General features: G+C 41.2%; 1 protein-coding gene across 31 annotated transcripts in view; it reads left to right on the top strand.

The window, feature by feature from the left end:
* nrxn3a (neurexin 3a) overlaps positions 1 to 27,577 on the top strand; it is a 2,037,428-nt gene that overhangs the window by 40,843 nt on the left and 1,969,008 nt on the right. For 22 of the 31 annotated variants that reach the window (XR_011960408.1, XR_011960407.1, XR_011960406.1 and 19 more), the window contains exons 2-4: positions 6,022 to 7,356; positions 20,695 to 20,712; positions 22,027 to 22,056. Coding sequence is in view for 27 of the 31 variants with exons in the window: in XM_072568145.1 (XP_072424246.1) it covers positions 6,663 to 7,356; positions 20,695 to 20,712; positions 22,027 to 22,056 (742 nt within the window). In the remaining 4 variants the exon portion in view is untranslated. The remainder of the gene's footprint in view (positions 1 to 6,021; positions 7,357 to 20,694; positions 20,713 to 22,026; positions 22,057 to 27,577) is intronic. The other 9 variants (XM_072568150.1, XM_072568149.1, XM_072568148.1 and 6 more) reach the window with 2 other exon arrangements.

Below are 27,577 nucleotides of genomic sequence, written 5' to 3'. Positions count from 1 at the left end.
CACTAGGTCTTAATGCTCCCATGTCACTTGAAAATGGGATCATTTATTTTCTGTTTCTCCTCTTTATTATTCCTGTTTAAAGGGATCACATCACACTTCCACGTCAACTATCACCTGCCATTTCTTTGCAAGTCTATCTTATGTTCAACAGCGAAATACTCCAGATGTTGGAAATCTGAAATAACAACAGGAAGTCTGGAAATATTCATTAGGCCAAGCAACATCTCTGGAGAGAGAAAAGACACAGTTAAGTTTTTCAGATTGATAATGGTTTTTTCCAGGAGTTCTGAAGGAAAGACCATTGACCTGAAAGATTGACTCCATTTTGTCTCTCCATAGGTGCAGTCTGACCTGCTGAATGTTATCATATTTTCTGATTCTCAGTCCTTTTGAAATCTGTTACTGTGGTCCTCACTGGTGACTATATTTGAGTTTAATATGATCTGCACAGTTAGAAATTTTGCCCTTGAGTTCAAGTCAGAAAGTTCTGTAATTAAGCTTTCTAACATTGGGTTTTTAAAATGGGATTACGCTATTCTCCCACCAGACTGTTATGTGATTGTGAAAAGTGATCTAACAGTTCCAGAGTCAGTCCTACTCCATGGCTTCTTTGACAGCATCTTCGGATTCCGTGATATTTTCCACACAGAAAACAGTAAATGGGAGCATTTCCTGCAAGTTCTCCAAGTGACTTTGAAATATATTTTCTCTCTTATCATAGAGTCATAGAGATGTACAGCAGGGAAACAGACCCTTCGGTCCAACTTGTTCATGCCGACCACATATCCGAACCTAATCTAGTCCCGATTTGGAGATGCCGGTGTTGGACTGGGGTGTACAAAGTTAAAAATCACACAACACCAGGTTATAGTCCAACAGGTTTAATTGGAAGCACACTAGCTTTCGGAGCGACGCTCCTTCATCACCTGATGAAGGAACGTCGCTCCGAAAGCTAGTGTGCTTCCAATTAAACCTGTTGGACTATAACCTGGTGTTGTGTGATTTTTAACTTAATCTAGTCCCATTTGCCAGGACTTGGCCCATATCCTCTAAGGAGAAAGTGATGACTGCAAATGCTGGAGATTACAGTTGACAGTGTGATGCTGGAAACGCACAGCAGGTCAGGCAGCATCTGAGGAGCAGGAGGGATGACGTTTCCTGATGAAGAGGTTTTGCCCGAAACATCGATTTTCTTGCTCTTCTGATGCTGCTGGACCTGCTGTGCTTTTCCAACACCAAACACTCGATCTATATCCCTCTAAACCCTTCCTATTCAGATGCCCGTTCAGATGTTTCTTTAAAATGCTGTAATTGTACCAACCTCTAGCAATTCCTCTGGCAGTTCATTCCATACATTCACCACCCTCTGCGTGAAAAAGTTGCCCTTTAGGTCCCTTTTATATCTTTTCTCCTGACCCTGAACCTATGCCATCTAGTTCTGGACTCCCCCACTCCAGGGAAAATACCTTGTTTATTTATCTCATCTATGCCCCTCATGATCTTATCCCTCAACCTCTGACGCTCCAGGGAAAACAGCCCCAGCCTATTCAGCCTCTCTCTATAGCTCAAATCCTCCAACCCTGGCAACATCCTTGTCAGTCTTTTCTGAACCCTTTCAAGTTTCACAACATCCTTCTGATAAGAAGGAGACCAGAATTGCACACAATATTCCAGAAATGAACCTACACTTCAAGGTGTCTGTTCAGCAACACTCCCCAGGACCTTACCATTAAGTGTATAAGTCCTGCTCTGTTTGCCTTTCCAAAATGCAGCACCTCACATTTAGCTGAATTAAACTCCATCTGCCACTTCTCAGCCCATTGGCCCATCTGATCAAGATCCCGTAGGACTCTGAGGTAACCTCCTTCACTGTCCACCACACTTCCAATTTTGGTGTCATCTGCAAATTTACTAACTATACCTCCTATGTTCACATCCAAATCATTTATAGAAATGATGAAAATTAGTGGACCCAGCAGCGATCCTTGTGGCATACCACAGGTCACAGGCTTCCAATCTGAAAAGCAAACCTCCACCACCACCCTCTGTCTTCTACCTTTAAGCCAGTTCTGTATCCAAACGTGTAGCTCTCCCTGTATTCCGTGAGATCTAACCTTGCCAACCAGTGTACCGCTGGGTCAAGAACAACACACACACACACACACACACACACACACGTTCCCCAGCCCGTCCACCCACCACCAGCCTGGATTGTTTGTGAAACTTTAAGGACTGCAGTGATTGAACTTGGCTTACCACCACCTTCTTACATGCACTTAGGGAGAAGCTAAAAATGCCAGCAACTGCTATGAGTGGAAATTCAGTTCTCTTCCACTTTCAAGACTCGCCAGCAGAAGATACAAAAGCTTAAACACACATGGCAAGAGATTCAAGAACAGCTTCTTCCCCGCTGTTACTAGACTTTGAATAGCCCTTTCAACATTTAAATGTAAATGTTGATCTCACTCATTGTTCACCTCTGCAGCTGTAACATTGTATTCCTTGCTCTGTTCTATCACCCTAATGCACTTTGTATGGTATGATTAGTCTGTACTGTATGCAAAACAAAACTTTTCACTGTAGCTAGGTACATGTGACAATAATAAATCAAATCAAAAATCATAATTCTTTCTTTACATCATTGTTGATCTTTGTTTGATTATATTGCTGGGAAGTGTTTTGGGATATTTTGTCTTTGCCTATGTTGGAGTGGATTCAAAGGTGATTCACTGGCAAGGTCCCAAAGACGAGGCTGTTCAGTTATGTGGGGAGGTTAGAACAGCTGGGATTGTTCTTTTTAAAGCAGGAAAGGTTGAAGAAAGATTTAATTGAGGTGTTCGAGTGGAGTGAAGTGCCTTAAGGTGTCTATGGGAAGAAACAAGTTTCTATTTGTAAGAAATAGGCAAACAGTGGGCACAGATTTAAGATAGTTTTCGAAAGAACCAAAAGTCGATACTTCACGGAGGACTGCAGTGCTGCTCTAGTCCTGCTACATCACAGGGCTCAACATAAAATGAAAGGTTGTTCCAGATACTGAAGTGGCCAATTAAATATTTTACTACATCAGGTTTTAAAGGAATTATTAGTTTGCTGTGGAAATAAAACTTATTTGATGAAGATGCAGTAATTGGTTAACGCACACAGTTGGTTATAAAGACATATACATGCTTCTCCCTCCAAAGATGCTGACTGGCTCCTGACCACAGTACATTCACTTTGGTTTTTGGAGAGTATCTGTTTGTGGAACAGCTGGAGCATTGAAATTTGGGACATACTTATGATAGCAATCACACACCCCAGAAATCTAATTATTTTTCATTTAGTTTTAGCTCACGTTTTCACTGCTGGACTGATCACTCATGGGATGTGGGTGTTGCTGCCTGGGCCATTATTTATTGCCTATTATTAGTTGCCCTTGAGAAGGTGGTGGTGAATTGCAGCAGTCTATTTTCTGCAGGCAGACCCATAATGCCCTTAGGGAGGGATTGCCAGGATTTTGACCCTGTGACAGTGAAGGAACGACAATGCCTTCCTAATGGTGGCTTGGAGGGGACTCTGTAGGTGGTGGTGTTCCCACATATCTGCTGCACTTGCCCTTCAAGATGGGAGTGGGTTTGGCAGGTGCTGTCTAATGAGCCTTAATGAATTTCTATAGTGTATGTTGTGGAAGTTACATGCTGCTACAGAGCATTATTGGTCAAGAGATCGGTGGTGCTGGAAAAGCGCAGCAAGTCAGGCAGCATCCGAGGAACAGGAGACTCCCTTGTCAGGTCCACACCCCCACCAGCCCTTCTCCCTCACCTTCATCAACTATTACTTTCCCAGCTACCTCCCCCCAACCCCACCCCCTCCCATTTATTTCTCAGCCCCGACCCATAAGCCTCATTCCTGATGATGGGTTGATGCCTGAAACATCGATCCCTTGCCACATGGTTGACAAGGCCCTCCAGCGCATCTCCTCCACTTCATGCACCACCGCCTTTGAACATCACCCTTCCCAACGCAACAAGGACAGAACCCCCCCCCCCCGGTCCTCGCCTTCCACCCCACCAACCTCCGCATACAACGCATCATCCTCTGCCACTTTTGCCACCTCCAAACAGACCCCATCACCGCAGAGATATATTTCTATCCCCACCCCCATCAACATTCCGAAGAAAGTAATCCCTCCGCAACTCCCTTGTCAGATTCACACCCCTCACCAGCCCACACCCCACTCCGGGCACCTTACCCTGCCACCGCAGGAAGTGCAAAACCTGCATCCACACCACTCCCCTCACCTCCATCCAGGGCCCCAAGAGATCCTTCCACATCTGCCATAAATTTGCCTGTACCTCTCCCAATGTCATCTACTGCATCCGTTGCACCCGGTGTGGTCTCCTCTGTATCGGGAAGACAGGACGCCTTCTTGTGGATCATTTCAGAGAATATCTCTGGGACATCTGCACCCACCAACCCCACTGCCCTGTGGCTGAACACTTCAACTCCCCCCCTCCCACTCCTTCAAGGGTATGCAGCTCCTGGGCCTTCTCCACCACCAAACCATTACCACCTGACGCCTGGAGAAAGAACGCCTCATATTCTGCCTTGGAACCCTGCAACCACATGGGATAAATGTGGATTTTAACAGCTTCCTCATTTTCTCCCCCCTCCCCCCCCGCATATTATCCCAGTCCCAAGCCTCCAACTCAGCACTGCCCTCCAGACCCATCCATCACTGCCCCCTCTGACCTATCACCGTCTCCCTCACCTTCATCCACCTATTGCTTTCCAAGCTATCTCCCCCCAGCCCCACCCCCATCACCACCATTTATCTCTCAGCCCCGATCCAGAAGCCTCATTCCTGACAAAGAGCTTATGCTCAAAACGTCGACTCTCCTGCTCCTTGGATGCTGCCTGACCTGCTGTGCTTTTCCAGCACCACACTGTTGACACTGATCTGCAGTCCTCACTTTCTGCTGGTCAAGAGATCTGCCTTGTCCTAGATCATAGAATCATGTCCACACTGACCCTCCAAAGAGCATCCCACCCAGACCATACCCCCACCCCTATCCCTGGGACCCTGCATTTTCCATGACCAATCCACTTAACCTGCACACCGGGAGAAAACTGGAGCACCCAGAGGAAACCCACACAAACAGTCACCCAAACGTGGGATCAAATCTGGGTGTGAGACAGCAATGCTAATCACTAAGCCACCATGTCTTGGATGGTGTCCAGCTTCTTGAGTGTTGTTGGAGTTGCAACCATCCAGGCAAGTGGGGAGTATTCCATCGCACTCCTGGTTTGTGCCTTGCAGATGGTGGACAGGCGTTTGGGGAGTCAGGAGGTGAGTTATTGTAGGATTAGGCTGTCATAAATCGTTCTAGAAAGCTTTTGAGCAAATTTTTATTTTCTCAGCTAATTCAGAGACTTGAGCCTGAGATTTCTCTTAATATTTTAAGGAAGGAAAGATATTTCCCTCCCAGATGACTGACCAGCTGGGTGCTGAATGAATGAATCTATCGTATCAGCAGTAGTGTGAGTGAATTATAATTTGAGATGTTCACAGAGGGTTTTGACAGATTTTGTTCAGTTACAAAAATCACTGCTTGATGAAGCTGCTAAGCTTCAGTGGCATTGCTCTTGTAGCCAAGTGGCAGTGTCCCACCCTCAGGCCTAGGAAGCTCCAGTTTGACTCCCACCTCTCTGAGATGTGACTGAACAGGTCGATTGAAAAATCCAGTTTAAAACTGTTGTTTATTTAGGAAGGCGTTTCTAAATTATTTGATCGGTGATTTAAACGAAAATGCAGAGTTAAGGAGCTGCAGATGACGGAAATCAGAAACAAAAACAAATGCATTAAAAATGCATAATAAAAACAGAACTGTGAATGATGGAAATCAGAAATAAATACAGAAATTGCTGGAAAAGCTCAGGAGGTCTGACAGCATCACAACCTGCTGATCCTTTCCAGCAATTTCTGGGTTTTTTTGTAAAATTAAATGCATGTTTTTAATTATGTTCTAATTTCATTTGCAGGTTGTCGGGGGTGATTTGGCTTCTCTGTGGCTGGAGCAGATACAAAAGCATCATGTGGCGCCTGTGGGTTACGCTAATAGCATCCGACAAGTGACAGTCAGGATCGACCTGCATATTCCCGTCCGCAGAGAGGAATACCGGTGCAGTTTTTGCCTTGTGGATGGTGGTTTTCTGTTGAACGACTCAGTGGAGTTTACATCTTTGACTATCTGGACAAACTGTTGGTCAGATTTGTTTGCGCGCGCGCGCACACACACACACAGAACTGAAAGCTTCGCTGTGCATTTTTCTCATTGTCCACTGCCTGTGCCTTTGGGATGTGGACAATCTTCTAAAACTGGGGATCTGCCAGTATTCCGGGGATTGCTTTGATCTAACTCAGCTGATGACCTCTCAGACTTTGACCAGTGTGGATTTAAACTGCATCTTGCTGTGAGCGGGGAATTGTTTCTTTCTTAAAGAAAGAACCACAAATCAGAAACGAAAGCAGAAATTGCTGGAAAAAGCTCAACAGGTCTGTCAGCATCTGTGGAGAGAAATCAGAGTTAACAGGGGTGGAGTAATCTATTTTGTTTAGTCTGTTTGCTTTATCCCTCCCCTGGCTGTGTGTGTGCGTTTATATCTGTGCTTCTGTTAACACAATGTTAACCATGGATTCTTTCTGCTTGGTGCTGCTCCTGGGCCCCTTGGCTGGGATCTGCCTGGGGCTGGAGTTCACGGGGAGCCCCGGTTTGTGGAGTCGCTTCTCGCGTTGGGAGGCTGGCAGTCGAAGTGACCTGAGTTTCCAGTTTAAGACCGATCTGCCCGAAGCCCTTCTGCTGTACCTGGACGACGGCGGCTTCTGCGACTTCCTGCAGCTGGCCATTGCGGGCGGCCGGGTCCAGCTCAAGTACAGCATCGATTGCTACGAAGCCTCGGTGGAGATGGACAGGAGGGTGGACGATGGCAAGTGGCACTTTCTGATGGTCAGCCGCAACTTCCTCAGGACCGTGCTGGTCCTGGACGGGGACACACGGTCAGCGGAGGTCAAGCCCCAGCGGCAGTACATGAAGGTGGCCAGCGACCTATTCGTGGGTGGGGTCCCCCAGGACATTCGAGAGACCACCTTGACTTCCGTCCTGGTGCAACGTGCGCCCCCCTTCAAAGGATTTATCGAAGACCTGAAGTATGGAGACTCTGCGCCAGTGCTGCTTGGGAGTCACTTAGTGAGACTAGACAAGGAAGGTATTTGCACTGAGAATCCTTGTGAAAACGGTGGAGTGTGCTCGTGGATAGAAGGGGAGATTACCTGTGACTGTACTAACACGAGCTATATGGGGCGGTACTGCACTGAAGGTGAGAACAAATCTCTTTGCCAACTCATTACCCTGTGACCTGTTACAATGTGAATGAAATAGGATGTTTTCATTTCTTTGGCAATGAATTATTCACTCTCCTATCAACTGGGTGCTCAGACTAACGGTTCAATGGCTTGCCATGGTGTGGAGGTGCCAGTATTGGATTGGACAAGGTCAGAAGTTACATGACACCAGGTTATACTCAAACAGGTTTATTTTAAACCAAAGCACAACTTTTAAACCAGAACTTGTGATTTCAAATAAACCTGTTGGATTATAACCTGGTGTCACTGACTTCTGATGGATTGATGTCTCTCACTGGTTCCATCACATTGCAGACCATTACAGTCTGGAGTGGTAGTCAGGATGCCTCTTACACTTTACCTCAAACATCTTGGACTGGTGGCAAGTAATGGGAACCCCACCATCAATTGCTAAATAGCAGTGTGCACCTTTGCCCTGTCATTGAGCTTGAGGTGATGTCCATTCAATTCTCTGGTGTTGTTCAAGGCTCAAAGGTGAACAATGACTACTTAAGCTCTAGTCTTCGAGGGGGTTTAGCATCTGCAGAACCTGGAGAGGCAGGAAAAGATTGGCAAGGAAACATAACTTGCAGTCCTGATTCAGTCAGCTGAATGGTTAAAATTATTTTCAAATCCACCCATTAGTTTGTAAATAGAATTGATTCTCAGAGAAGCAGAAGGATTTGTGTTCATTCTCCTTTCTAAATCTCTTCAAGAATTCACTTTTTAAAAAAAAAATCCATCTTGCTTCACAAATGATTAGAATAGTATGTTCATGTGAATATAAATGGCTCAAAATCTAAACCATGTTCCTAATCATGTTTAAGCCAATTGATTTTAAGCTTTGTTTTTCACAGTTATGTAATTGTCAGTATGGAATCAGGATATTGTATATTTTTCAATTTATTGGAAAATGCATTTGCAAATCATAATGATGTCTTAACACTTATAGTGTGTGAATGTACCTTCCTTGTTTTAATTCTAACTGAACTGCATCATTTCACAATAGAGCTCTCGCCTGGCAAGATGGGATATGAACATTGTGTCATCGACTACCATTAGGATTCTTTGTGTATATTCTTGGTATCGTTTGGAAATATTTGCATACTTAGTCAAGTTCTACTGCATTTGTGTTTTCGTGGTTTATGCATCTCAGGGAATAGAGATTCTATCCGACATTTGTGTGGTTGGCATGTCTTTTTTTCAAAAAAACTGATCTTTTTTCAGCTGTAATTGATTGTGTATTTATCCCACTTTCTTATAGCCTTCATAATCCTTGTCTATTTGCTACAGTGCTCACAGTTGAGAATTCATGTCATAATCTACAATGCAATTGTGCCAAATTTTACTTACTTAAAACAATTTAAACCTCAAGTAATCAATGAAAGCTAACCAGGCAGGTTTCTCATGGCTCAAAAGGTAAGCGTGCTAACTCATTTCACCCTGGAATGGTGCGACTCAGATTTGCATCTGTCTGCGTCACCTGGTGGGTTGCAGGTTTTCATCAAAGCCACTGGGAGAGAGAACTGAGAGTTGAAATATGTTCTCCAAAGGAATGGGAATTGTATGGAATCAGAAAACGCCTTGCAAAACAGAGACTTCCAGAAAGAAAATGGCTAACTAATACGAGTAGGAAGATTGCTAATACTAACTAGCCCTTTGACACTGCATTTCAAAACATTGATTATTTGTTGTGAATAATGCAGATATGTGCACCAGTCTCAAAATGTCGATGTGTGTACCCTGCGCTTATCTTTGTGTGTTTCAAATATCTGAGCAAACTTGAGAGAAAACAGTGATGGCTAAAGAAAGTTACTTTTTTCCTAAAGTGTAACAGATACCCAGAAAAGAAAATTCATCATTTGAAAAATTGTAGAGTTGGTAAAGATTGGGAACAGTAAGCTTGGTAGCTAAATTTGTGTGGTTTCTTGGTAATCTTCATTGCAGACAATTGATTACATTTGAAATGACAGAACAATGCCATAGTAGTTTCTGGATGAAACTTGCTGCATCTCAATGAATGACTGAATTCAATGAATGAATGACTCCTATTTCATATAACTTCCCTTTAAGCTCTTTTCCCCCTTAATCGTCGGTGCTAAATTGAAACATCAATAGAATACAGCTCATTTTCATTGAAACTAAAAGTTAAGATTGAAGTCTTGTAGAAGCTGTTTAAAAGGTGGTGATGGTGGCAGATACTTATTATATTAAAATATATAACTCAAAGTGTCAGTTCTAAATATCGGGTTGTACCTTTTATAGCAAGGTAGATAACTGGGTGTTGATCCACTTTCAGGGATTGATATGCAGTGACAGTAATGACTACAGGTAATTTTGGAGCATTAAACACTTGCATATTTACAACTGATCAATATCTTAAAGTTATGATGCAGGAGGCTTCAGGTAAACTGTTCGAACAGTTAGTGCTTCTGAATTGCTTTCAGGAATTGATCTGTTCACATTTATTTGCACACACAAAGAATGTCACATGAGCATTTACAGAATTGTAACATGCTCAGTACATCCTGAAGAACTGCCACAGCACAACATTTTCCTTTGTATATCATGGGCCATGGAGACAACAGCAGATCAGTTTTGTTCAGGACCCAACAGAGAATTCAACACACCTGAGAGTAAATTGATGACAGATCCTTGCTAAACGTGCAAAGAATATCTGGGGCGGATCTTTTGTACTCTTACTTTAGTCAGATTTTTAATGTAAAAAAACAACATAGTAGCTTCAGGCAAGATCTTAAAAGATGCACCCTGTTGTGGAACAAATCCCTCAAATGCTGCTGAAAAATCACGAACAGATTTTGCCTTTGTTCCTTAGTTATTATATTTAAATTTACATATTGAGAAGCTGTCATTCTGAGTTGACGAGCTGCTGTTTAAAATAGACACGTACAGAATTCTTTGTTAGACTGTCTATCACACCCTTATAAATCACTTATGCTGCTTTTTAAAAAAATTGACCCTGACATTTTATTCTCCTCTCCTCCCATTCTCAAATGTCATTCCAATCCATTTAAGCATTGATAGACACCAACAGTACGATGACCATGGACTGTTCTGTGCTGTTGGATTATGGGATATTCCAGGGTATGACTTGCAAAAGATAAATACATCAAATCCAAATAGTGCCACCTTAAGATTTCCATTTGTCTCCTTTCACAGTTATCTCACCACCAAGTGTTAGGATGATAAACTGGTGAAGGTAAACCGTCATGAAAATTGGCACATTTACATGATAACATAGTAGGTAGAGGAGTAGAAGTAGACAATTTAATGCCTTGAGCCTTGACCACCATCTTGGTTGATAATCAAGCTCAATACCCTACTCCTGCTGTCTCGCCCTATACTCCTTGATCCCTTTAGCCAAAGCAGCTATATTAGGGATGATCAGGAATGCAAAGTTGAGGTTAAACTCATGATCTTAATGAATGGTGGAGCAGGCTCAGCTGGCCTATTTTTCTTCCTTTCTTGAATGACATCATTTTGATATGAGTAGAGGCAAGAACTATTGGTTTGCAGCTGGCTGTTCACCATATTTAACGAGATAAAACATGAAGCAATTGAGACGAATACCTGCTGAAGTCTTATGCTCATTACCACACTCCCACTCTCCCATTCCCTCCTGACTTTATTTTACTGCAGACTGATTATTTAAAGCACACTCCTGATTTTCAGAGAGCAATCCAGTTGGTACCATTCAGTAGGAAGAATGGAGAGAGAGCGAGACCAGCAAATCTGAACGGTACAGTTTTGGAGAAACAGAAAAGATGGGTCAAACAGTCTCCCTCTGCAGCGTAATGACTCTGTAAAGAACTGAAGGTGTTTGTACACAAACACCATTTGCAGATGATTGGAGACCTTAACTAAGCAGTTCATAAAGACAGTGAAAACAGGAGGTGTTGGGTATATTCGGTAGGTCAGGCAGCACCTATGGACAGAGATAAGGAGCTGACCATGCCCAGACCCTGGAATTCACAGGCAGTGATAAGTCAGTTGGGAAGATATGGTGAGAACAGAGAAGTGGTATTTTTCCAAACAGCCTTTCAATAGCTAGATGAGAAGATTGCTAGTGAGTAACAAGGGAGCCATTTACGTGCACCAACATTTCATTAGTACACATGCAGTTTGCTATTTTCCCAGGCAGTGGAGAGAAGCTAGATATTGACAATTCCTAACATGAAAGCTGGAGAGGAGACCTGTTGGCTACAGGCCTTCTGGTTGGTCGGGGAAGAGGAACTCAATCTTGGACAGCATTCACCAACATCTCAGGGCACACTGCATGGGTGGCAACTGCCTGTACTCTCTGTCCAGAGAGATTGGCATCGCCCAAACACCTGCCTCACTACATCATCATGACACATCTTAATCTCAAAATAGCATTCAGCATTTCAATTCTCACCGGCACTTTAACATTGCAATGCTTGCTTTGCTTCCTTAGTCTTTACTCACTTTGTGCCCACTTGGATGCTCACAGCATCTTTGCCTTGACCTTTTGCTGAGGCAGATAGTTCGGGAACTTGTCTTTCTTGGCAGTGAGCAGTCAAGGGAGACTATGTTCAACCAGGGCCTTGGTCCGCTCATTGGTCAGGAAAAGTGGTGAGGTTTCATGAGTAAATGGGAGGTACAGAGGACAGGAAGGATCAATATTTGAGGGATGCAATGGGCAGGTGAGAGTCATTGAGGGAAAGTGCAGCACACAGTATTTAGAGTGATAAACCGTGGGTTTGGTGGGTGCAGTGGTGGAGTTAGTGAGTGTGAGGCAGCAGGGAGAAAGTGCTTGCTCTTCTGGAATCCAGAAAGTAATTAAACTTCTCGTGACATTGCTGCACATTCCTCCAGACCAAGGACATGGTGAGGTGTTGAAATTGTGAATTAGCTGATTTTTTTTTTGTGTGGCCATGGGGGAGGGTAAGTTCAGCCCTGGATCTTGTTTCATGTTTCATCAGAAATGATAGAAGTTCATTGGCCTGAATCATTAGCTCTTTCTCTCTCCACTGTTGCTGCCTGACCTATCTCGAGCATTGTCTGTCCTTGTGTCAGATCCCCAGAATTTAGAGTGTTCAAATTTTGCATTAGCATTCCAAGCATCACAAATACAGTACAAAAACCAAGAAGGTAGACAAAATCTAGGTCAACTCTATATAACCACATGTTAGAAAGGATGTGAAGGCTTTGGTAAGTGCACAGAAGGGATTTAATAAAATGGTTCCTTGGATAAGGGATATCATTTCCATGGCTGACCAGAGAGTTGTGATTCCTTCGCAGGTAGTGATGGCTAAGAGGAAATTTGATCAAGTTTTTTTTAAATTATGAGGGATTTAGATCAAAGTGAATAGAAACTTTTTTCCCAATTGCTCATGGGTTGATAAACAGAGGGCAGAGATTTTACACATTAGGCAAAAGAATATGAGGAGATGGGAAGTAAATTTTTTCACTCAGTCAGTATTTGGGATTTGTAATGAATTGCTTGATGGATTAGTGGATGTAGGTTCAACCTTCTGAAACAAGTTGGACAGATAATTGGAAAAAAGCTTGGAGTGATATGGCGAAAAAGCAACTACCTGAATATTTCTTTGTGTGAGTTGCCACGGATTTGATGAGCCACATACTTTACTTTTTGCATCTCGAGTCTGGTCTGTATGAGGTTCACTTACCTCAATTAGATGGCAGTTTTAAAACTGAAGTTGGTTTTAATGGGTAATTTTTAATTGGTGCTCGCCCATTTCTCTCTTTAAAGATGAGAGAAAGGGCTGTAAGTGGGTGAAGAGCTTGCTTCAGGCTGCGTGTATTTTGGAAATATATAAATCAAGGTTCTGTTGGGTATATTCTGAGCCAGACAGCAAGTCATCTAACTAATGTAAGGGTATGGAATGCTTTGCCTGCATTGGTAGTAGATTCGCCAAGTTTAAGTGCATTTAAGTCGTCATTGGACAGGCAAATGGACGTACATGGAATAGTGTAGGTGGGATGGGCTTCAGATTAGTATGACAGAGCGGCGCAACATCGAGGGCCAAAGGACCTGTACTGCGCTGTAATGTTCTATGTTCTATGTAATGGTCCTTAAAGAAACTGCTGGTAGACAACTGATGTCATATGAGGAGCGGTTGAGTAGTCTGGGTCTGTACTCAATAGAATTTAGAAGGATGAGAGGGGGATCTGACTAAAATACTGAGAGCCCTGGATCAAGTGGACGTGGAGGAGAGGTTTCCAATGATAGGAGAGATTACAAACTGAGGGCATAGCCTCAGAGTGAAGGAACAACCATTTAGAATTGAAATGAGGAGACATCTCTTCAGTCAGTGAGTGGCTGACTGTAGAAGGCTGTGAGGCCTAGTCATTGAGTGGATTTAAGCCAGAGATAGACAGGTTCTTGATTGGTAAAGGGTTACGAGTAGAAAGCAGGAGAATGGGTTGAGGAACACATCAGCCATGATAGAATGAGGGAGCCAGCTCAATGGGCTGAATGACCTGATTCTGTTCCTATATCTTATAATCCAGGAAAGAGCCCCAGTTTTTTTTAAACTATGCAAAACCAGACAACTTTTTTATTGGAGCAAGACGCACAATGGTCCTTGGTGGACTGTGGCTAATTACTTATAATTTGGTTGAGTGGGGCTAGGAAATGGAACACTTGCACTGTGGGGAGTCCCAAAATTTGCCACTTTGACAAGTGATTGCTAGCCTGATGGCCTAAGTCAATCCAAATCTCAAAACTGTAGTTGTCACATGATGGTGAGGAACTCCTTCCTTAGAATGAGGAGACTGGACTTTGGAGAAAGACTCCAGCCTCTGACAGTAAGTTGATGTTGTCTATCCATTTGTTTTTAGAGGGAGAAGGAGCTGTTGAAAGTCTCGGTGAATTCATTCTGAGCTGACAGATGCATTGGCCTGCATTTTGCCAGATGTATTTACAGATTACACGGGGGGACATTAGTCCAAACTAATCAGTTTTTCTGTAGATTTAAAAGGATTTCTGTTTAAATCAGTGACTTACAACAAATTCAAAACTAATCAGTTCTTCTGTTTTTAATATTTCAGTCATAGTTTTTTTAGTGTGTTCCTGCACTTCACATCTGGTGTACTTGGTCTGCAATTTATTGAATGTTATACAAGCACCTCAATCAAGTGTCATTTGCATTTGAATTGACACCAACAACCTCAATTTAAATGTATAAATTTGTAATATATTAGCATAAATTGTTCTGGACATCTTATTTTGCAATGGTAAACTCTTGAAGGTTTCCTGATTAAACACTGATTGCATTGCAATCTTTGATCCTTAAAGGTTAACATCATTGCAGATCAAGCCTTGCAGATTGTATTGCTTGTCAACAGCAGTATTTGCTGTTGCATCGGAGTTTACAGAATATACCAATGGCCCAGGAACTAAATGAGATGATCTATGTTTTCACTGCCAATTCACAACACTTATTCATTGAAATAATTGCAGTCCTGTACTCTAAATACTGGGCTCAGATGCAAATAGATTTTCAAAACCACTGTTATGATTCCACGTCATCCACACCTTTATCATCTATACTTCCCGCAGCCAACATATCAAAGGTCCATCCCACCCCGATTGTAATCTCTTCGAACCTCTTTCTCAGGCAGCTGACGTAAACACAGGTATCAAAGGTTTCAAGAAGAGCTCCTGCCCTGCTGTTATTAGACTTCTGAACGGACCTGTCAAGTTTTAAATGTAATATGGATCTCACTCTTTGTGCACCTTCTCTGCAGCCATAACATTGTATTCCTCACTCTGTTCTATTACCCTGATGCATATTGTATGATATGATCTGCCTGTGCCACATGTAAAACAAAACACTTTACTATACTTCAGTACATGTGCCAACAATAAATCAAATCAAAAATCAAACCAATAAAGTTAGATTCTTGTAATCCTCCATAATATCTTTTCATCATCCTTACGAGTTGAACCCTACTTGGCATAGATTCTATCTTCTGCATGTTGCCTACATTTCTGACAGTGCAACACATTTTTTGAGAGGCAACACTTTTTTTATTGACAAGTTTTCAGGGAATGACCATAAAGCTTTAGGAGCCCTAAAAATGTTTTCAGCGACCAAGCATTAGCCATGGCTGGAGCATCATCATTGTAGAGGTAGGTGTGGCCCCAGTAGTCAGTTGATATAGAAGCAGAGGCAGGAAGATTAATGTTAAGGGTCGGGATGATGGAGAAGGGAGGTGCCATATCAAAAAAAAAACAAGTAAAGGTTATAGGGAAGCATTAGACTAGATTGGGAGGATTGGGATGACCAAGTACTGGGGAAGGAGAAGTGGTAATAGAAACAGAAGGTGAACAGTGAACCGAGCTCCAAAGAGAAATTGAGAATCTTTTCTATCGTTTACTGAAAACATCAGCCGTGTCTTCAATAGCATGAAACAACAAAGTTTGTTTAAGATCCTGGCTTCAGCTCTAGATGGAGTCCAAATCACTTTATTCACGCAATACCATCATTGAATACCAGAAATGAGAGCGGAACTGAATCACGTTGGTACTTGAGTTGTTGTCAGAAGAGAAAGAAGCTGACTGTGTGTTTTCACAGGATAAAACATGGATCTACAATTGTGAGAGACCAGAGAAACGGAATACTTTTGCTGGGAAAGAGTCCGTTCAGGCAGCTATGAAAGGTTTTATGATACAGCAGGGGTTATGGATGAACTGAACTTTAGTAGATTGCTTGGCATAACCGCTAACCCAGTAGCTACGAGGCATGGACTTAAACTTAGAAGATGAATGGTGAATACTGTTCTTATGTTGCTTTTTCACATGGGACGGTGGATCACAGAATCCGAAAAATCAGCCTCCACCTTTTCTCTTCTAGATCATTCCCCTGACCAGAAACACACCCCCACTGCAAAGGAACTTAGCCTCTCTACCAGTTTATTCAATTCTCCAATTACAGTTATCAAACAGTAAATACTGCCCACCGGAGACTGTGTTTAAAATAAAAGCCAAAAAGGTGGGGAAACAAGGGAAGGGACTGAATGAAAATGGAGACGGATATAATGCACCTCAGCAGCTATGGTGCCCACTTCTCTCAATAAGCTTTGAGGCTCCCAGGGGATATTGCATGGTCACTCTCCAAGGATCTCAGGCATGAATGTAGCCATGGGGGAGGGGCAGGCAGTTATGAACTACGACCTCTCCACAACCTGCTTATTTTAGTCCAGGAGTCGGGAGAGCTAACCTTTTTATTGTGAGAAACCAACCACCAAATCAACCAATGACCTAATTTGTAAAAGTTTGATTCAATCTGTTTTCTAATCAACCTGTTCAATGATGTTATTACACACCTCTGGAACTGGTGGGACATAAACCATGGCCTCCTAGCTAAGAGATAGGGACATTGCCACTGCACCACAAAAGCCCTTCAATGAGCAAATTAAAGAAAGAATAATCAACAACCATTGTCCACTACAGTCAATGTCACAATGGCAAAAGGTGAACAAAAAGGTGGGGAGATGGGAGGGAACTAAATGGTCAGTGCATTGAGGTTAGGAGTTGGGAGGTCATGTTGTGGCTGTACAGGTCAGTAGTTAGGTCACTTTTGGAATTCTGCGTTCAGTTCTGGTTTCCCTGCAATAGGAAGTATGTTATTAAACTTTGAATGATGCCAGGGTTGGAGGGCTTGAGCTGTTGGGAGAGGCTGAATAAGCTGGGGCTATTTTCCATGGAGCATCGGAGGCTGAGGGGTGACCTTATCAAAGTATGTAAAATCATGAGGGGCATGGATCAGGTGGATAGCTGATGTGTTTTCCTCATGGGTGGGGATGTGGGGGGGACAGGGGAATCCAAAAGCAGAGGGCATAGGCTAAAGGTGAGCGGGGAAAGATTTAAAAAGGACTTAAGGACCAACTTTTTCAAGCAGAGGGTGGTATGTGCATGGAATGAGCTGCCAGAGGATGTGGCAGAGGCTGGTACAATTACAACATTTAAAAGGCATCTGGATAGGGATATGAATATGGGCGAAATGCTGGCAAATGGGACGAGATTAATTTAGGATATCTGGTCAGCCCATGCTGTACAACGCTATGACTCTATAATAGTGGTGGATCAGGGAAGGTTGGGGGAATCTATTCTAATTAAGGAATTAATGCTTTAAAAATGCTACCCAACAGGGGCAGAATGAAAACAAAAAGAACAGGGGAGGGTAGGTAGAGAGGGAGGGAACTAAATTAAAATGAAGATGGAAGAGGAAATGATGTAACCCCCATGGTAACCACCTCTCCCATTAAGTGTGTTGGTGGACACCATGTGTTGCCTGTCTAAGGGCACCCGGATGTGAATGTAGCCACTGGGGATGTGAAGAGAAAAAAAAAACTGCAGATGCTGGAATCCAAAGTAGACAGGCACTAGGCTGGAAGAACACAGCAAGCCAGGCAGCATCAGGAGGTGGAGAAGTCGATGTTTCGGCTGTAATCCTTCTTCAGCCCTGTAGAAGGTTTACACCCGAAACGTTGATTTCTCCACCTCCTAATGCTGCCTGGCTTGCTGTGTTCTTCCAGCCTCCTGATCCTCTATGCAGGAGAGGGGAAGGCAGTCGGGAAATATGAACCCTTCCCTGTTTCAGGCCTACCTGCCTGGGCTTGTTGATGGCCACCTTGGCCAGGGCCAGCAACTGGCCCGAGTGGCCCTCTGACTTGCCCAACCCCTGTGCACTAAGTGCCCAAAGATCAGAATCATGGAACTGATGTGCAACTAAAAGTTTTTTTTAAATGATCAAACAGGATGCAACCACCCACAACCAATATAAACATAAAGAACACAATTTAAAAAAAAATTCTTTTGTTGTTTTGTAACTAGAGGTGCTTGAGCACACCACTGAACAGTTCTTTCCACCACAAGATCACCTGTGTTATTTTTCTTTCTCCTTTATCCTCCAACACTTATCTTTCTCATGAAAGTATTAATTTGCATGTAAAGTCCATCAAGGATAGTGCAATGACAATGAACATGAGGAAAAGATAGAGAGGGAGCTGATGAAACCAAAATGGAGTTGGAGGTGGAAGCAAGGCATTCCTTCCCCTCCTGCGATTGTTTGATACTATTGCATTCAGCATCACATTTAAGTTTTAGTGAAAATACAACCATAAGATGTAGGAACAGGAGTAGGCTTGTCACACCATTATATGTGCCTCACCAATCAGTGAGATCATGGCTGATCTGGTAATCTTCAACTCCACTTCCTTGCCTTTTCTCCAAATCCTTTCACTGATTAAAAATTTGTCTATCTCAGCTTTGAATGCACTTAGTGAGCCAGTCTTGGCAGTGCTCTGCAGGAAAGAATTCCACAGATTCACTAATCTCTGAGAGAAGTCATGATCTGGAGATGCTGGTGTTGGACTGGGGTGTACCAGGTTATAGTCCAACAGGTTTAATTGGAAGCATCAGCTTTTGGAGTGCCGCTCCTTCATCAGCATGATGGAGGAGCAGCGCTCCGAAAGCTAGTGCTTCCAATTAAACCTGTTGGATTATAACCTGGTGTTGTGTGATTTTTAACTCTGAGAGAAGAACTTTCTCCTCATCTTTTCTTAAATGCGTAATCTCTTATTCTGAGATTATGCCCTTTGGTCCTGGACTGTCCCACCGTTAGGTAATGGAATGGAAAAGTTCATTGCGCCATTTTTTAAAATCATGCCTGGAGCATCCTTCAAAAAGTAATGAATGATAAGCTGAACTCTGAATACTTTTCTGTTGGAATTATCCTAGTGGGCTTGTGGAATAGTGCTACCATGTCAAACTGTTTCAACAAGATAGCGTCTCCTCCTTATAACTTTCAATGAATACAGGCCCAACCTACTGAACCTCTCCAAATATGACAGTTCTTTCATACCTGCTATCAGCCAAGTGAATCTTGTTTAGTCTATCCTCTGCAGTTGCATTGTGACATTTGTGCCCATTATTAGGCTGCTAGCCAATTTCTCTACCCCTGTTGAGCTTGGCAAGCATTATGCAAGTTGGCAATCCCACTGGTGCATTCACCATGGCAATTCTTCTCCTATTCCGAGTCTTCCTCCACCTTCAAACTATAGATTGTTGTTCGCTTTTTTTTAAGAATCCCTACCATGTGGAAATAGGCCCTTCAACCCAACAAGTCCACACCGACCCTCTAAAGAGTAACCCACCTAGACCCATTCCCCAAACCTATTGCTCTACATTTACCCCTGACTATTGCACCTACCCTGAACACAATGGGCAATTTAGCATGGGCAATTCACTGAACCTGCACATCTTTGGATTCCTCCAGAGCTGACCACTGAGCCACTATACCGCCCCATTGAAATTTGGTATTCCAGCAATTCTGTTCTGATCAGTGTAAGATAAAACACTTCTTGTTTTTTCATCAATGCACACATATTTTTCTTCACTATGAAAATTCTCACTTTCAAAACAACATCTTCTGTTGAAATATTGTAAGATTTTGTGGCTCATGTCTTGTCTTGGCTAAGTATTTCTCACAGCACAGCTGGCAAACCATGGGAACATTTAAAAAGGCAAATAGGATAAATCATTAAAATTATTAAAACATTCTGATATGAAGAATTTCATTGATAAACTGAGCGTTAGTATGATTTCTGATTCTCGCTGTAGCTACTAAAGAAATTTTCTTCACTTAAACTTCAAGATATTACACAGCATATTTGAAATGAATGTATCTTTTTTTTCGCAGTAGTTTGGAGAGCCTCAAGTTAGGAAAAGAAAACAAAATTTTAATAAATAGGAGAAGTTGTTAAGTGAAAATGAGCTGTTTTCTCATATGATATGCTATGGAAAATATGGTGTTGTTTCAATATGACCAATATGTGCCATTTTAATCAACTAACCTACCGTGTCTGCAATGAAAATGACTTAGCAAACTACCAACTGTTTGTATGGTATCTTGGTACTGTTAGTTCTACAAATGGTAGTAAATTTTTTCATCCTTTTTAGAGGAGCATGTTTAACATGCAAAAAATTTACGGGAGACTCCTTTTGTAGGGAATAAAGAACTTCAGTCAGTACAGTGCATAAAGAATATTTTCAAATATTCTTACTTAAAGCTGAGTAGCTTTCTTGATGCAAATCAAAATGATCTGATTCCAGCTGCCAGGACAGGTGATGAAGTGCAAGGTTTCTTTTGTTAAATTCACACATGCACAGTGTTTAGTCGCTTGCATGTTCATGAGCATGGTACTTCTGTTCTTGTGCATGATACAGTTCCATGCAAAGACAAGTGCATTCAGTGTGTCTAACATCTGATTCTCTCCTTCTTTGAAATTTCTGCTGTCAGAAGTCAACCGTGTGCCAGGTGAGTTCTCCCTCCACTGGGTGAACTGAGTTTAACCAATGACTAACTTACAGACTGTATGTATTCTTGTGCTGTGCAAGAAAAAAGCTCATGAAAAGCTATGTTTGGGAGAAACAAAAGTACACATAGTTCAGAACCCAATCCTTGATAATGAGGCTTTGTTTTTTGCTTTATACATCTGAAGTTATTTGATAAAACAAACTCATTGAGGTGTAGGACTTGCTTCTGGAAAAGTGCAGTAGAGGTTAAGCAAATCCCAGATCTTATTGAGAATAAGTAAATCTGAAATTGGAAAGGCTTAAATATTATGAATAGATACAGAGGATTAGCACTAAACCTTAATAAAGTGTTAAGGGAGAAAGATATTAACTTACTAGTTAACGCAAAGCCTCCTGAATGACACCTTTTTAATACTTAATGACTAAAGCTAATCTCATTAGGAAGCAAATTGCTTTTGAGTTGGCCAGTAATCTAAATTGTAGACTATATAGGAATTAACCTAAATTCTTAGCAAAACAATTTATGGAATAAGTACTTGACTTAATTAATTCACCATCTCTGTCCTTCCTCCTCTGCCCCATCTTTACAAATAATAGATTACATTGTTTTATCTATGTTACTGTAAGTAAATGACCTTAATTCAGAAATAACTTTCCATTCCATTGTAATTATTCTGTCTGTTATCATAACGGGAATTAGTGCATGCTGCATTTTTATTGCTGAAAGGACAAAGAATGGCTATGTTACCAGGTTGAATGCCTTTCCTGTAAATCAATTGCATGTTTAATTCCCTGCAGCAAACTAATTCACTGATACATTCATTGTTGAGCCCTTAACTTGATAATAAATAATGATTCATTGCCTGTTTAAGAATAACTATAATGCCTAGATGTAAAAAAATTATTTGAAAAAGGGAGAAAATATTAAACTGAAAAATCTGCGAACAGCTTTAATTGTATGATGTACAAAATATTAATACAAAATTAGCAGTTTCCATGATAGTTAGATATTGTCAAGGACAAAATATTACTCTTTTAAATCTCAATAGATTTTAACATCGAAGTCAACGTTTGAAGCCTCAAAATAGCTCAAAAAACTGAGGTCAGCTTAAACACCTTGTTGACTGATGCAGTGAGATCTATGGTACTCTTACTCTGCTCTTTTGTGAGCCAAGCTTTTTTGCTCATGTTAGAAAGCTTTCTCAGTTTGATTGATGCCATACTTAGCCATAAGTATGGGACATCACAATACCAACTGGTATTGTATGAAACTCTCTGTTTATTCTCTTTTGACTATCTTTCTTCCTCTTCAAAGGTTTCTCGCATCTGACGATGGGCGAGCAAGGTACGCTACCCTTTTCTCTCTTTCTCTTTCTACTAACTTGCTTTTTTTTTCCTCCTGCTGCTGGTTTATTGAATAGCAATGCAGCGGGTGAATTCCTGTTTCTAAAAGAGAGCCATTTTTTGGACCTTTAGACAAATGCAATCATTTCAGTGGTTGTGTTGAATACTGAGTGGATCATTTAGACGGCTCTGTCAAAGTGTGACTGCAATCATGGGCTGAATGCTGACATTCAGAATGCTTTTTAATGTGATGCTACTCACACTTTCCGTGGCCACAAAACACGTTTATCTGAATACACACAGATACGTACTCTTTTTCAATATTGGTACTGCATGCCCCAAAGAACCCTCGGAAAATCTATTAGTGACTGATCCAGCTGGGCTACCAATGTACTGAAATAATGCATATGGTACATTTTCATGTTGCTAAGCATTGATGCCCAGATTTGCATTTGTGGGTCTAGAAGATTTTGTTTTTTCCTTTGCATTCTGGGTTTGCCATTGCACGCAATTGTGTATTTTGTTTTACAGTGTGTTTTTTTTTCCTGTGTGCATATAATCTTAAACTAATTTTGTGCATTACTGCAGAATGCTGCAACAATTCATTGTGCTTAAGTTTTTTTTTATTGCTGTTTTGATTGTGTGTGGTGTGTTCAAGTGTTCCTAATCTGTTATCCTTCCCCCTTCTTCATTGCCCCTCAATGATGGAACTCATGCTTACTTGGATCCAATCTTCATTTCTATAGGTAGAAGTAAAGGTAGAGTTCTGTTCTTATTTCCACTTCCTATTAAATATGATGTCTTTTTTAAAAATTTATTTTTATATTGTTGATCTGTTATTGTGGTATCACAGCTGAACTGTGAAGTCCATTATTTGTTGGCCTGATAATGATGACAAAGGGAACTCATTTTCATCTACATGAGTTTTGGTTTCCCTGTGTTAATTTATCTTGATTGCTAAACGTATGCACAGAACAAACTCTTAAGAGTATCTGTACTCTAATGGTGACATGGGTTTTATTTTAAATTGCAGTAAAGGATGATTACAGTCTCAATGTTTAAAATCTGGATGTTTATCTTGATGAGCATTGAAAATGCTTTGTTTCATTAAAGTTCCATCGCTACTTCACTGTTTTCGATTAACTAAGCTGAGGGAAGGTTTTGCAATTGTCTTATGTGGAATCATGTTCGTTATCATGTGCAGGATATGTAGTGCACATGGGATTGACTGTCAAAAAATGTGGTTGCTGGGACTTATTCTTGGCAATTAAATAGTGTTGGAAGTTAATTGAGCCGATCAATTCAGCACTTCATGCTCAACAATAAAAATAAACTTGAACAAGTATCTTCTTAAAAATCAAGATTCATGTTTCCGTGAATTTTAATTGTGCAAATTGAATTCTTTATAACAATTGGTTAGAAACTCCTTTGCCTGTCAGATGAAGAGCTCAATGTCATATTCCATGTTTTATTTTCATGCTATGCATATGTGACTTTATTTGATAGAAAATGACTTCAACTCACTATAAATAGCTTAGAAAGAATGTATGGTAACTATCATTTTATTTTCAGTCTGGTTTCAGGAATAGGGTGACAGCTTTTTGATAAATGATTTCATCATTTACACTTTCCGTTTGCTGTCTAATTAGGTTTTCAGCATTATGTTGCTCTGTGTGTTTTTTGCTTGTATAAAAAGCAAAGACGCATGTGTTCACTGTGGGTGATGTGTCAACTTGCTAGTTAGTGCTTTCAAAAATCTTTGATAAGGTTTCTGAGGAATAACAGATGTTAGTTAAGATTCTGTCAGATCAAAATTAAAAGCTACTCTAGCTATAGATAAATACTTCAGTGAACAAAGGTTAGTACATTACATTGAGCTCTTACTCACTTATTGGCTGGGGCAGTGAAGATGGGATAAAATCCAATGGCAAGTAGATTTGAGCAGATTCGTAACAGATTTCTATCTAGTGCTTCCTACTGTGTGACCTGCTTGGAGTTGTATTTCACCTTTTTGAGTTACATGTAGCTTTAATTTGTGCTGAATGATATCTGAACTCATAAGGAAGTCCTTGTGGCACATTGGGTAGCATCTCTGCCTCTAAGCCAGAAGTTCTGGGTTCAAGCCCTACTACAGGAATTAAGGACCTAGGTTCACCATAAGTGAATCCTTTCAATGTATCACAGTGGTGTGCAGGAAGATGAAGGGATATACACCAAAATTAGTTTGAATCCCTGTGCTAACGATGGCTGCAGCATACATGAAAGAGTGTGTGTTGCCACCAACATAGCCAGTTAGATCAGATTGGTGCTAACACCATAGGTTTATCCCTGTTCTCAGATAGAGAGGAATTAGGACTTGCCTTCTTGTCTGACCTGTTCTGGAGGTCGCAGGGCTATTGATTGGACAGCCTTCTGGCAGAGAGCATCAAGAGGAAGACTGTTGATATTTGTGTGAAGTTCCTTTGTTTGCTTTTTCAATAACAATTGCAATCTCTTTTTGTTAAAAATATGCTGGTTAACATCTATGTGAAAGAAATTTCAGCAGCTTCCATGAGTCATTTCCATAGAATTATCCTGCAGTATAATTTTAGAGCAATTAAGATGAGCTCTTTTCATCAGAAATAAAGCCTTTGATATCAATTGAAACACTCATGGAAACAGACATCATAAATTCATATATGCTTTTGTTTGTTGTTGTGCATAGTGCAAACATTAATGTTGCAACTGCTGTGATTTTCACATGTACCTCTGGCCATTTTTGTTCTCTCAGTACAACTTTCAGGTTGTGTAGAGAATAAATAATGACTGTGTTTTCTTTTTATTTGATAAGGTGTGCAGACTATATCAAATAAAATGGCATTTGATTTACAACAACTTTTAGAACTTTCATACTAGTTCTAGAGTTTGATTCTCTTGTGTGCCTGCTCTCGTCTGTCCGATATATAGCGAGATGGTCGAAGGCATTTAATTGATTGTTGAATATGTGTGGACGATTAAAAATTGTAGAGGAGAAAGTGATTAAAAATTGTGCGAGATAAAGGGAAGAATTTTATATGTATATATTCGACACAGCATAAAATAAATTTTGGATAAAACAGATGTTGAATTCAAAGAAAATGTTGGATCCTTATTGTATTTGGCCTCCAACTTCTTCCATCGTTATGTTAAATACTTTGCATTTTTCCAAGTAACACAGCAATGTTTGCATATGCTTAAAGTCATGAAGATACTTATATGCTTTTGCAGTTTGATGTGCAAATGCTTTATGTTGACCAACATCTTTGATTGTGAGAGAGGACCTGACCAATTAATTGCATTCGGAAGCTTGCATTTTCCTTGTACCAATTTCAAAATTTTATTTTTATATTTTAGTATTGAGTGAGTGTTTCTTGAGGAATGATCTTCCCCCCCTACCCATCAGTAATCTTTTAGTCACGCTCGAGTAATTGCCTGTTCTCTGCTCCAGGAAGCCAGCTTTCCTTTTTGAAACTTTGAAACCAATGCTACAATGTCAACTTAAAGCAGCATTTTCATTTCTAAGAAGATCACCCTTCCCTGAACAGACATCCTGTCCAAAACAAACTTTCCTGTTTCAATTTTAATTCTATGTTTCAACATCTCTATGACTCTACAATGCTGTCATTGTCTTAATTTCATTGGACAGGTGACCCTAAAAATGGAGTCTCTGAAACTAATTTCTGATGAAAGTTGAAGGGCCTTACTCTGTTTCTGTTAATTCTGGGAACAGCTTGAGGTTAAGCTCACAAAAACAGAAATTGCTTAGAAACTCAGTATCTGTGGGGAGGGAAACAGATTTACTGTTTCGAGTTTATTGACCCTTGACCAGAACTGATAGCAGTTAATTGAATTAGCTTTATTATCACATGTACTCAAACGTGTACTGCAAAAAAATGGATAAGTCACTACATATGGCGCCATCTTAGGTACAAGGCACCTAGGCACAGATTCCTCGGTAGAAGTTCTTAGGGGAAAAAAGAAGAAAAATACAGAAATCAAAACTGGATAATTACGGATCTTAGGAATAAGTTAGAAAGTAGAGAAATAAGAAGTTCAGAACAACAGTCCTTCCAACCCAGTCCATGCTAGCACCTAGCCTCCAGTTGGTGCTGGGCCTTGGCTTCAGATTGTATCAGAATTCACTCAAGGCCGTGAGATCATTCTAGAATCACCTTGAGGTCGATAGACCACTCTGGAATTCCCTTGAGGCCGGAAGATTACTCTGGAATCATCTCAAGGCCAGAGGCCGACGCTGAGGCCTGGCCAGGCCAAAAGACCACTATGGGCTGCTGATTGACCAGCATGCTGGGCCAAGAGACCATCACGTAGCACTGAGAGACTGCCATGCTGGGTCAGGAGTTAGGGGCAGTTATCCCTTACACCATGAACTTTTAACTTCATCATATCTTCATTGTGGCACTTTATCAACTGCCTTCTGGAAGTCTCAATACAGTATATCCACCAGCTTTCCTTTTTCCAGAGCATGTGTTATCTCCTCAAGAATTCCAGTGGATTAGTCAAGCATGACCTTGCTTTTAACTTTCTCCTATAGCAATTAAATGCCTTGTGAATGTTTGCTGTAATAATTGCCATAGTGACATCTCTCTGTAAAGTTCATTAATGAAATAATCTGTGCATTCCCTTGGGTGCTGTATTTGGTTAAATCATGGTCTTTCAAGAATTGCATCCATTCTGAGGGCGAAATACTTGTCATGTGTATTCAGTATTTCTTCAAATGTCTTTGTTATTCCTTGTGCCCCTTCATGATCAATAATAGATAAGATAGAAGCAGGAAGATTGTTTCCACTGGTGGGTGAAATGAGAACTAAGGGCCTTCGCCTCAAAATAAGGGGGAGCAGATTTAGGACTGAGTTGAGGAGGAACCTCTTCACCCAAAGGGTTGTCAGTCTGTGGAATTCCCGGCCCAGGGAAGCGGTTGATGCTGCCTCACTGAATGTTTTCACGGCAAAGGTAGATCGATATTTGAATAGTAAGTAACTTAAGGGTTATGGTGAGTGGATTTGTAAATGGAGCTGAGTCCATGAAAAGATCAGCCCTGACCTTATTGAATGGCAGAGCAGTCTACTCCTGCTCTTATTTCTTACATTCTTATAATATCTAGACACCCAGATGTCAATAGAAGTATATTTAATTGCTCAACTTCTGTTATACTATTCAATTTGGAAGCTGTTCTCTGCTTCAAGGATTATTTTCAGTAGGGTGGCCAGCTTTGTGTTATATTTAGCATGAGTCAAATCTGAGTTGGCATTTTATCATCTTAAAGCTTTTATTTTGCGGTCATGGTGGGGAGATAATCCCACGCTTTGCTGTTGTTCTGGAGGGTTTTCCCATTCTTTTCAGTTTTAATAACAAATTCAGTTTTTTTTGTGATTATTCTGAAAGATTTCTGCCTTTTGTAGAGTCTCCCGAATGAACTTCCACCAGAATCGCTCACTCCTTTGAATTCTTCAATGCTAATGTTCATGACTTCCCCAGCTCTCTGC

The sequence above is a fragment of the Chiloscyllium punctatum genome, chromosome 4 (genome assembly GCF_047496795.1).
Source record: "Chiloscyllium punctatum isolate Juve2018m chromosome 4, sChiPun1.3, whole genome shotgun sequence".
Lineage (NCBI taxonomy): Eukaryota > Metazoa > Chordata > Chondrichthyes > Orectolobiformes > Hemiscylliidae > Chiloscyllium > Chiloscyllium punctatum.
This window is presented reverse-complemented; position numbering and strand designations above follow the sequence as displayed.